General features: G+C 43.8%; 1 protein-coding gene across 1 annotated transcript in view; it reads left to right on the forward strand.

The window, feature by feature from the left end:
- Window positions 1-12,384, forward strand: part of ankhb (ANKH inorganic pyrophosphate transport regulator b) — a 32,162-nt gene that overhangs the window by 11,731 nt on the left and 8,047 nt on the right. Inside the window, exons 4-8 of the mRNA XM_018757767.2 lie at window positions 1,014-1,097; window positions 1,851-2,021; window positions 2,922-3,056; window positions 7,303-7,395; window positions 9,754-9,849. Of these exons, the coding sequence (XP_018613283.1) occupies window positions 1,014-1,097; window positions 1,851-2,021; window positions 2,922-3,056; window positions 7,303-7,395; window positions 9,754-9,849 (579 nt within the window). The remainder of the gene's footprint in view (window positions 1-1,013; window positions 1,098-1,850; window positions 2,022-2,921; window positions 3,057-7,302; window positions 7,396-9,753; window positions 9,850-12,384) is intronic.

Raw genomic sequence — 12,384 nt, forward strand, 5'->3', positions numbered from 1 at the left:
GTGTTAAAGAAGCATCCATAAGATGGACAAACTAGATGATCCTCTATCTCCTACATCCACCAGATCTGAGCCTTCGGCCAAGTCCTGCCTCTGTCATCCTCCATTTCCATGTAATGGGTCCAGCTAGTTCTTGCAGAGTTGTCTGTGCTTCAAGACAAATGACATTCATCATTGTTTTTTGTTATTACACTGGTATTGGGTACTGGTGAATAAGGGCGAACACTTTGGTCTTGCTAGGGATTATTGGGCTTTCTAATTGACACAGCGCCGTAAGTACTATTACGAGTGGACTCAATGTCCAGGCGTGTGCACAAGCTGCCCGGCTCACCAGAGGCAGGAGCTGTCTTTTTCTCCATCTAGTCTGCTCAATGGGAGAAAGATATCAAATAATCCCCACCCCATGGAGCTGTTCAGGCGGTTGACATTTACGTTCAGTCATTGAAGACACTTGCCTAAAGTGACATACATCTCTGAGAAGGACACAAAAAGTTCATCACACCAACAGAAGGAGAGATTGGGATGTAGATGTGTGATTCTTGAGTGCAGTTTGTCTCACAGCAGTGTATAAACCAGTACATGTTACGCAAGTAGCTGAATAGTGGTGTGTGTGGGGTTTTCCCCCCTCTTCCCTTTCCTCTCTCCCCTCTTAAGATAAAGATGGTACACCTTTATGAAGCACATAGCAATCAGAAGAGAAGTCAGTCTGAACTCTTGAATGTTGGGAGTGGTTCTAGATGAAGGCACACAATTCTCATAGTAACCTAGTCCAGTGCCGCACTTTGTTTTGCTGGCACGCGTTACCCCAATAGTGGCACGTAGCATTAATGACAACGCTCCTCAACCTAACTTTTCACATGATAAAATGAAAAGAGCAGAATTGTGATACTTTCAGTCTCTATTAAACTTGTAAGTTGGGGACCAACTGTAGCTTAGTGTCCAAACCCAACGTAAGTTGTTTGGACAGAGGTGTGAGGTAAATGTGATGTAAATGTCTTCCTGATTGCCTGTTTCAGGCGTGGACCCATGCTGGTATCCTCCTGAAGCACAAGTACAGTTTCTTGGTGGGTTGTGCCTCCATTTCTGACGTCGTAGCTCAGGTAAGGGTCATCGTCACCGGTAATCACTGAGTAAACCCCACCCCCAATAACACACACACACATTGACTGAAACCGCTTGTCCCGAGTGGGGTCGCGGTGAGCCAGAGCCTAACCTGGCAACACAGGGCGTAAGGCTGGAGGGGATAGGGACACCCCCCAGGAGAGGACACCAGTCTGTTGCAAGGCACCCCAAGCAGGACTTGAACCCCAGACCCACTAGAGAGCAGGCACAGGCCAAACCCACTGTGCCAGTGCACCCCCCCCCCAATAACATATAATTTAATAATGTGTTATCATTTAATTGTACACAGATAGGGGACACGTTGCGTAAATATCTTTGTGAGCAGATGACATTTGCAAGGCATGTTTTGTTATGAGTGCAGAATGACTGGGAATTTGGGTCTAATGTCTTTCTCAAGGATTTACAGTTGCTTTCCTGGGATTAGAACTTGCAACTTTTGGGGACCACTTTTTATCCCTGTCACCCTTGACATAGTTACTAAAGCTTGAGTCAATATTTAATTAAAAAAGAAACACTTTAGAATTCTAGGTACCAGGCATTTTTCATATTTGAAAGTGTAACCAGATTTCTGGTTATGTTTGTTTTTGGAAGTATGATGTTTAATGAAGTATATTTGCCTTTGTAATGTGCTGGTGTCATGACATGCTTGTGTTGAAATGTTATTTTTAATGTTTCATTGTAACTGTTGGTGGGCACTCTTATCTGAGCAGACCTGCTCTTTCTTTTGGCAGATCATGTTTGTGGCCATCCTGCTCCATAGTCACCTCGAGTGTCTGGAACCTCTCCTGATCCCCATCCTGTCGCTCTACATGGGCGCCCTGGTGCGCTTCACCATCGTGGGCCTCAGCTACTACCGTAACATCCACGACCGCATCCCCAACTCCAGCGGGCCTGAAGTGGGGGTGAGACCACAGCGCCGCTGAGGCTGGACGGCCTCCTTTGACCTGTTGGCGTCGGGGTTGGAATGTGCTGTGGGAGGTGGCCGACCTCAAGGCTGTGGCCTTATCTCAAAAACCCAGAAGCTCAAACCCAAACAGGCTGGTGCAGCTCTGAGATCAGAACCCAGTGCTCGAGCCGGAGGGCAGACTACTTCCTAATGTGCCCAGGAAACGGGGAAAATGATAACTAGTTATCTATTTGTGGCAATAACAGGTCAGGAACTAGAATAAACAAAGATTTAGACTATCCTGTAAACTGAGAGCTTGAAGAGCTCAGGGATTAGATGGAATGATGGTCTCTGGAGTTTGCAAGTGCTGTTGGAGCACTGGTCTAGAATTGTGCAGCTGCATTAAGCTGTTTTGATTTGTGTAAACCGATTGTATCAGTGAATCTCTCAGGTCTGTGTTACTCAGAGAAGACTTTGCAGAACATTTATTAGGTTAATTTCCATCATTTTGTGTGTTGGGCACTCCCCCCCCCAACAAAGTGACATACGACTCGGAGCAGAAGTGCGTCAGCAAGAGAGGAGCTTCAGATACAAACACATGATGGTCAAAGCACAGATTGCTTGTTTGATTTTGCTCGTGCATCAGTCTAGTAGCTGCTTATAAAAGCAATACAAACAAATGGCAAAATGCATAGATAAAATGAAGAGGTGGTGGAAAAACTAAGTCCTGAAGCTGTCAGGAAGGAAATGGATCCGAAAGAGATTTGTTTTGAGGCCCTTTATGAATGCTGGAAGGGATCCAGCAGTTCCGAGGGTCGGGGGACCTTGTTCCACCACAACGGAGTTGAGACTGAGACATGTTGGGCTTTACATTTTGGCTCCTGCACTCCTCACCACGTTGCTCTTGGTCTTCCAGGGAGATGCCACCATCAGGAAGATGCTGAGCTTCTGGTGGCCTCTGGCTCTCATCCTGGCCACCCAGCGAATTAGCAGGCCCATCGTAAACCTTTTTGTGTCCCGGGACCTCAAGGGAACCAACGAAGCCACTGAGGCAAGTTACAATCCTCGTTGCAGAAACACCTCCCCTCAAAAACACACCCCTGGCGTTGATGAGCTTTGATGCACCACATGTGGATTTTCAAGTTTCCCCGCATACCCAGCCGACAAGGAACCGAATGATAATCATTGACAAACTTGCCGGTTTCATAAGAGGCCATGTGCTGCTAATCTTTGACCGAACTGCCAATTGGAATGCCATGATCAAAAGCGCATGCAGCACCATGGCTGAACACCCGGTTCAGTGAGTCATGGGTTGTCTGCAGTGTGTCGCTCGCTCGAAGTGCTGCTTCGTAAATCTTGTGTATTTATCGCCCAAGTTGTTCCAACAGGGTGTCTGTGCCTGAGGCCATGAAGAGTTTCAGTTTTTTGTTGATCTAGAGAGAAGTGAGGAACATCAAGCAGATAGACTGCTCTCCTCCCCATGGACTGTAGGTGATGGAGGGACTGTCCAACAGTGCCTGTTGGGCTCTGAGGTTCAAAAGCCCCATCCCCACAATCAAAAAAACAAAAAATGCATAGAGGAAGGAGGCAAAAGCTAGATACTCAGCATTCAGTGGCTTTGTTTTGCACGAATGAAATGTATAGGTCACCTTGGTTCATAGTCCAGCTTGTCACCCTACACCTCATGCGTACAACATCTTTTCGCCACAGCATGTTGGCTCGTGTATCACGTGAACGCTGTTTACTTTCACCTGCTGGACTGTAAACCGATCAAAGCGTCACGATTCTGCACTTTGAACATCCATAAAGCCTCCATCCAGGCTTTGTTGAGCAGCACTTGTCGTTTTAGGTCACATCACTAAGGTTATTTTATTGTGTCTGCGCATTTTATTCTTTGCTTTGTATTTTCAATTTAGTTTTATTAGATTTAACATACTTGTGATGTACATATGTTGGTTTTTAGAAAAATATTCCACATTCTTAAAATTAGCAGATTTTGGCACCAAATATCCTAGTACCTTGTAGGATCTTATGTTTTCTAGAATGTTCTGATTCCCTCTAGAATCTTCCTATGACTAGAAAGTACTGAACTAAAACTGATACTCTAGAAGAACTAGTGGTATTTTTGTAACCAGTGAACTTTAACTAATCATAATCAATGCAAAAATCAACATGGCCAAGATCGTTGGAAAATTTTGTTGTTTTCAGGCCAGATGTCCCCCCCCCCTATTTTTAAAAAAAAAAAAAAAAAAAAAAAAATACATTTTACAAGTTTACCGGAATTATGGGGGAGCAGGTAGTGTAGTGGGTTGAGTGGCTGCCTTGGACCTGAAGGACCCAGGTTCAAATCCCACCCCTCTGCTGTAGTACCCTTGAGCACACTACTCAACCTGAACCAATACAGTAAAAATTAGCCAGCTGTATAAATGGGTAAATCACTGCAAGTAGTATCTTAAGTCACCTTAAAGAGAAGCATCAGGTACAAGAATAAGTGGTTGGACCGTCAGTCATCTCAAGGTTTCTTTGACTGAAGGCATTTAAGTATGAATGAACTGAATCAAATTTCATCTTTATTTGTATTTCTTCCCTAGGGCTTCATTTGCAATAACCGATAGGATTAATATCTCAACCCACTTACTGTCACTTATGTTTACTATACTGTAAGTGGCTATGAAAAATTGCATTTGACATGCTTGCATTAAAACTTTACATCGCTATGCACTATTAGTCTGTCTACATCTATTTATCTTTCAGACTCATACCTGTGTATTGCTTGCCTTCATTTATATCACTATAAATTTTTGTATGTGTAAAACACAAATGCGTCTCATTCTGACAGATTCAAAAAAGTAGAAATCCATACTAATAAAAACATGACTCATGTTCCCAAGAGTACAATGCTGACAGATCTGTTTTTGATCTGTCAGCTTTTGTTTGTGGTACGTTTTGTGTGTTCGAATCCGAGGTCTTATCTTGTCCGCAAAAATATATGTAAACGCGCATACAGCTCTGCCACAGTTTTTTTGAAGTATTTACCGTGTAATTACGGTGGAGTGTTTCACCGGGGGGGGGGGGGGGGGTGGTGCAGTGGATTGGACTGGGTCCTGCTCTCCGGTGGGTCTGGGGTTTGAGTCCTGCTTGGGCTGCCTTGTGATAGACTGGAGTCCCGTCCTGGGTGTGTCCCCCCCCAGCCTTTCACCCTGTGCTGCCGGGTTAGGCTCTGCCTCCTCGCAACCCCATATGGGACAAATGGTTTCAGGTGCGTGCGTGCGTGCATCTCACTTCCCTGTGTCAATGTGTTTTAATTCTATGGCACAACATCTCCATGTTGTCTGTGTTTAGACATAAACTGGCTGCGTGGTGTTGGAAGGAATTAAAATGGTATTTGATGTGTAAATACTCTATTCCAACTGTCCAAGTGAGACTTTATGTTCCATTCAAACAATGCGCTGCTTTGATCTACAGTCTAGATTTGATGTATTATTAAACTGGTACATGAGTTCAAAAGTACAGTGTTACATAATTCAGTAATTCATTATAAATGGGTGGCGGCACATAACATGCAGGTAAGGAGAGTCTTGTATATGTCTGTGTCTCGAGTGCTGTGCTCTCGCTGAATGACGCGTACAAAGAGAAGGGAGAATATTACGCTCTATATCGCTGGGTTATCGTGTTTGCTTTTGTGTCAGGAACCAGGCAGGGACAGACTCTGAAATTTTAATTAGGATTTCAGGGGACACCAGTGAACTTGGACTGCGGGTCCCGTGTACTGTCATTACAGCAGCTAAATGAGACATGGAGGCACATGGTTGTGACACGACGCCCGTGACCTTAACCCGCTGGGCGACTAACACGGTACTCGGCATCACTTGCAGTCCCCTACCCCACCCCACCCCACCAACATCACAGTCCAAAGGCAAAACAAGAAAAATTTACCTGGATGAAGCTGCCAGGATTCTGTGATTCACAGCAGCCATGTGACGATGACGGGTAGGACTTAGCACCGACATGAGAGCTTTTTTTTTTTTTTTTTCCCCTCCCCTTGTCCTTCCTCTCTTCTCTCGCCCCTTGCCTGTATGTAATTAAAACCTTTCCAAGACTACCAGTGGTTTTTAAACCATGGGAAAAGGAGTTGGCATTGCGTCACAGAGCTTTTGTCATGAAAGGACAGCAGTGCTTACATGTCATCCACCTTGCAGCAGTATACAGTGTGGAGTACATACTCTGATTTACTCCCAACTGTTAGTATTGTTTGTGGAGCTGCTGCCTTTGTCCAAGGTGATGTACAATGCCAGGATTGATATGATCTGGTAGCAGGTAGAGGACACAGGTTTGAATCCCACCTGCTGCTGTAGTACCCTTTAGGAAGATACTTGATCTGAATTACTGCAGTAAAAATTTCCCAGCTGTATAAATGGGTAATTGTAGTGCTTTTGAGTGTACAATTACATTGCAGATCTTAGATAAAGTACAGTATTGTGGTTAACAGAAGATCAACCTGTTTGATGACATCCAACGGTTGGTGAAATAAAATATCAGTGTGGTATAGAATCGGGTGTCTTGCAAGAGCTGAGTGAGACATGCGTGTTCGGTTAAGGTCACAGATTGTCTCAACAGAGCGGGGCTGAAGGGTTCCAATGTGGTGTGAAGAGGCGCTTCTTCGTGAGGTGATTGAACTTCAGGAGACTGGGAGCAGGTGTGGTCTCGACAAGGTTGTCGTTCCAGAGCTTGGGAGCGGACTGAGCAAGAGAATGGACGACAATTAATTACCTTTTTAAAATAAGTATGTCTGGAGAGTGCAGATGAGCAACAGGATGTAATGAGCTGAACTGCCTGGAGAGGACAGACAGCAGATGTAGGAAGCCCTGCTGCTTGTTGCTGTTGCATAATCATGATGGCCACAGGTTGGGGGGGGGGGGTTTAAATAAATTCATCAGTTACTTTTTACATTATTTTTTTTGGTGGCTTTTAGTCACAGTGCCTTACTACCTCTTTCAGTTTGAACCAGTGACAGTTTGAGTTCCCTGCACGGTGCCTGTCAAACCAAGGTGTCATGGTTTGCACAGTTTTCCCTGAGTGCTGTCCTGTTAACTGGGATTGGGTTCTTCACGCAGTCCATACATCGTACGGAAAGGAGAAGGTCAGCCTGTGCCAGCGGGAGCACGGTTCTCAAACTCGCACTGGTCGGGGTGAAAGTCAACACCATGCTGTTCGTAGGGATGGATTCCTTAGAGGATCCTCAAGCTGACTGCTCTCCACACCTCTGACTTATTTACTCGGTTTTGGGTGTTTTGCAGGCCGTGGCTGTGCTCACTGCTACTTACCCTGTGGGTCACATGCCCTACGGCTGGCTGACGGAGCTGCGGGCGGTCTACCCAGCCTTCGACAAGGTAAGAGACGACCGCTCGGTTACTGTCAGCAACTCATCACCTGGAATGAAATAACTTTTGATCCACTTGGACTTTAACATCTGCTATTGATCCTCTGGACTTTGCTCCTAACTAGGTCACTTCACACTTACAATCATAAGTCTATGTTAAGTCATAACACAAATCAGGTCACTTTTACCATTGAATCGCAATGAATAAAAGCTACACAATGCAGGTTCCCTCATTTATTCCTTGGTTATGTTCTGTCAGACCTCAGATGAAGTTATAATAAAATAGAACTTCCTTACTCATGTCCTCTTCAGGTGCCTTTTACTGCCAATTAGTGGCTGGGCATGGAAAACTGGTTGCGTTTTTCTTCCTCCCCCCCCTTATCTGCAGCCAAAAGGAATTTAAAAAAAAGAACAATGAAGAAAATATATTCCAGTTTATTTTTAGCAGTTTTAATCTTCAGAAATCTGTAACTTGAACCACACCGGGATATTTTATGATATACAAGCCTTCCCTTTTTCCTTTATACAACCTTATGCTCTTTGTCATCAAATAAATAGCAAAGTATTAATACATTTGCGAGTTACATAACTGTGTGTTGTGTAGCAAAGAAAGTAGCCATTAAATCATCCCCATGTATTATGTGAGCCAAGGTATCTGTTAGAGCAGGAAGAACTTTTCATTAAAGCCACAAGTCAACCACACACACAAAGGACAACCCCCATCGCTTGTCAAGCAGACCTGCACTCGCCTGTAGTGTCAAACACTCTGGTTATGTAATCTGTGTTTTTTATTGTTGCTCAATCACCTGAATGCCTTGCAGCTCCCTCCCAATGTTATATGAGTTCCAAAGAAAATAGTAAATAAAAAGTAACATCTTAAGATTTAACAATGTTAAGAGATTGCAACTCATTCAATTTTAACAGAATCAGCTTCATAAATAACTTGTTTAGAATGTTGAATCGTGTTTTTATTTGCTCGTTTTGCTTTGTGTGCAAAATGATCAGTAAACAATTGCTGATATCATCATCTGTGGTTGACGTGATTTATCCATCGGCCCTGTGGTAACTGTATGTGTGCTTGTGCAATCCATCGTCACACTTTCTGTGCTTTTAGATTAGTGTATTAAGTGGGGGAAAAATAGACAGATACAATAATACACGGGGTAAGATGACTGTTGAACTTTTGAATAATGAACTTCCGGGGTCTTTAATGGAAACTGGGGATTTTGAGAGTACAGAGCAAAGTGATGTTGCCAACCCAGTAGATCTATGTATGTGGAAATATTTACTTTAGCTCTGTGACGTGTGGCGTTACGGATTTGCGTGTTGTTCTCTCGGGTAAGCGAGTAGAGTGCAGATGGAGGTTTACAAAGACAAGAACGTGAAGGAGGACGGACTGACTGACCCGTAGCATGTGCTGACATCGGGGGCCTGCGGAGAATGTGCAGAGGAAGGATGGGTGATGAAGACACAATTGAGTGCTACATTTAACAAGGCGGTGCATGAAAAGGGGGCCTTTTGGAATTAGCTGTAGGCGTCTACAGGAAACTGATGTAAAAGTCTTTTTGAGGACTAGAACAGTCGTGAGTTTCCCCACCTAACATTTTCATTATAGGCAGTGGAAATTTCCAGAAATAAAGGCGTTTGTGGCCCTTCTCTGGCTTCTTCGCATGGCTTCTTTGTAGAGGAAGCGTGACGTTCGTTAATCCTTTTTGTTGAGATCAGTTTTAAGAGAGGGACTAACTGCCGCATGACTAATATTCAACAAGTTCAAACAAGCCTTGAATAAGTATAGTTGTGATTCATTTATTTGGGTTTGATAGTGAGGTGACGACTTTTTTTTCCATCACTGCACAACATAGTTTTTTTGTTAAATTTTAACTGATTAGTCTTCTCATAAGACTGCCCTTCTGTAATAGATGCACCTCTAAGATGACCAAAGCGATGACCGCTTTTTTTGAAGATCTACGTAACCTTAATGTCATGAAGACTTGGTGAAAAGAATAAATGAAGGAAATTCACAAAAGGAAAGCAAGCACTAGATGGAATACTAGGTAGTGCTGTTGCTTTACAATCTGAAGATGCTCTCTTTAGACCTCCGTTCCTGATGTAGTCCCCTTGATTAAGGTACATTCAGTTGATATAAGAATACTGTATAGATGGGGAAAATCATGGTAAGCTTGATTAATGTTATAAGAAACCTTGAACAAAGGTATCAGTTGGATGATGATGATGATGATGATGATAAATTGACATTTCGGTACTGTGATTACCAAGCTGTATTTCATACACTTTTTTTTTTTTCCTCTTCTTTCTCCCCCTCTTCTCTTCCCCTTTCCCCCCCACCAACTCTGTCTTTCAATACCAGAACAACCCCAGTAATAAGCTGACTAGCGGCGGTGCCATGGTCACAAAGTCGCACATCAAGAAGTTCACTTTTGTGTGCCTGGCGCTTTCCATTACGGTAAGAAACGGATATTTTTGGGTGGTTTTATTTCTATATGTTTGCTGTGAAATTTAAAAAAAAAAAAAAAAAAAAAAAAAAATTTTTTTATTTTATATTCTTGTTTGGTTGTATATATTACAGAACAGTTTGTGCTCATTGGTTTGGGTGAAACGTGCAGCCAGGGGAAGCCCTAACACATTAACCCTTGGGTTGTGTTTGAAACAGCTTTCTAGTGTTGGTGTTCCCATCCAAAATTAATTGACCCTATTATAATTGCTTATGAAGCAATAATACAATGTTTATTATAATCCAATGTTGTAATACACCTTTTTAAACATTGTTGCTTCAAGTCATTATCACAAGTTAATACCCTTTGTTTTGGAATTTATAGCCTATAGACCACATGTCACTGCACTGATACCTGTGTGTGTGAGACAGAGGGAGGGAGAACTCCTGAATGTGGAATTTGATGCTCAGTTACCCTACAGCTGGCCAGATGTAACCAAACACACCCCTGATGTGATGAATGACTGTATTTGTGTTTTACTCACATTAAGTACAACTGGTGATCATTAGTTTTATGTGTTCAGATGCCTGCTGTGGATGTTGTCATGTTGCCTTTATGGCAACCAGATGAAAGAAATCATATTTATGGCATATAAAACTTGTAAATGGGTTAAATTTGACCGGAACATAACCAAGGGTTAAATCACTGCATGTACAGGTAATCCCAGGTAATAATGTTGCTGGTACACAGAACTGTTTACAGAGTTCTTGCAACCAACCAATGTTACAGCGAAGGGTTAATTTTACAGTGTGACAGGGGATGAGTATGAATCTGGAGAGAGGCTCTGTGCCAGTGCAGTCATCCCTGACTCTTTCCCCTCACACAAGGGGAAAATGTGATGTCTTTGAGAGCCGTTTTCACAGAACTTGTTCTGTATGGGGGGGCAAAGGGGTGGAAAACTTGCAACTTGTTCCTTTTTTCCACTACCACACTTTTTTTTTTTTTTTTTTTTTTTTCCTCTCTCCCCCCTTCTTCTCCCCTTTCCTCTTTTCTCCTTCCTTATTCTCCCCCCCCAAAAGACCTCTGTCTGCTTTTTGCCCTGGTTTGATAACGCAATGTGTAGTTTCTTCAGAATGTCTTTCAGTGACAAGACCCAAATTGGGAATATTTAAAGGAAGATTTTTTTTTTTTTTTTTTTTTAAATCATAGAGAGATTAAAAAAAGCTTAAGTAGAGGGAAATGTGTGTAAATCTTTAGCAACTGCTTCAAGATGTATTTTAAAGATCTGTTAAGTTGCTTAAATTCCAGGGAAAAAGGTGGTAGCTGTAACCTCTCCCCCTCCTTGTCAACCATCCCCGTGTTGTAAGCGGTGGTGTTGCAGGCTGGCTGTAGGAAATGATGACAGGCAGGCACAGATGTGCGAGCTGCTGTTTGTCAGCAGAGCTTCTCTGCAAAAGCACCTTTCGGCAGGAACGGGTTTTGCTAACCTGTGAGGGAGAATGTCCTTCTCGCACTGTCGAATGCATTCTGTTGGACTGGGCTCGTGGGACCCAGAGTGGGGGCCCAGGGGAGGGCTGGTGGGGAGAGACAGCTGCCCTGTGGACACCTTAGGAACGGAAGGGCTTTGACTGGGCTTGGGAAAGGGACGGGGTTCAAATCCCTTGCCCCCATATTCCTGTAAGTAGCATAGGGTAGCATGTCCAACATTTTAAGTCACCTTAGGTGTCTGCTCAATAATAATAATAATAATGGGTGGCTGAAAGTTGCCTCCAAGCTGAGACTGACTCATGGTGACCATTTGTGTGCTTTCCAAGGTAAGGTAGGAGCGGAAGTGGTTTCCTAGTGTTGCCTTCCACGCGTGTCTAATGAGTGCAAATACAGGGAGAAACATGCAAACTTCACAACCAGAGCTGGACTCGAACCTCTCACCCACCGAGGAACTGCAAAGCACCGGCTGTATGCGCTGTCAGCATGCCCCGCAATTTTAACAGCGATGGTGGTGATGATCCCTGACTGGAGAGAAGAGAAAACCATGTGACTAATGAACAATATAGAATTTAATGAGTTAAAGCTGAACATTCAGCATTCAGTGGATATGAACACGGTAAGATGTACACGAACCAGATATGAAAAGTGATCCAAACAGATTCTGTGCATTTCCCTTGACTGGCCGGATCAGGGTGGTGCAGCCTAATGGGTGTTTCTGGCCGTGGCGGCAGCTCTGCTCGGTTGACCGCCTAACAAGGGGTCTCTTGACCGACATTAATCCCAGCCTGCAATCTTGCTCCTCCGCCGGACTCCCTGCCGCATTCGCCTTTTTGACAGGTCTTCATTAGAGCCGTGATTTGGCAAACGACAACGCGGGGGGGCCGTTCCCGTGCAACGCGTTTACAAGTCTGTTGTTGACCTGCGGACAGGAGGCGTGGGGGCCTGCCAGCCAAAATTCCATCCTACCGACAGCTCTTTACGCATGTTTTTGTCTGATGCCAGACAGGCACCCAAGACTTTTGTTCATAACAATAACACAATGTAACAGTTTTTCTAAA

The sequence above is a fragment of the Scleropages formosus genome, chromosome 7, assembly GCF_900964775.1.
Source record: "Scleropages formosus chromosome 7, fSclFor1.1, whole genome shotgun sequence".
Classification (NCBI taxonomy): Eukaryota; Metazoa; Chordata; class Actinopteri; order Osteoglossiformes; family Osteoglossidae; genus Scleropages; species Scleropages formosus.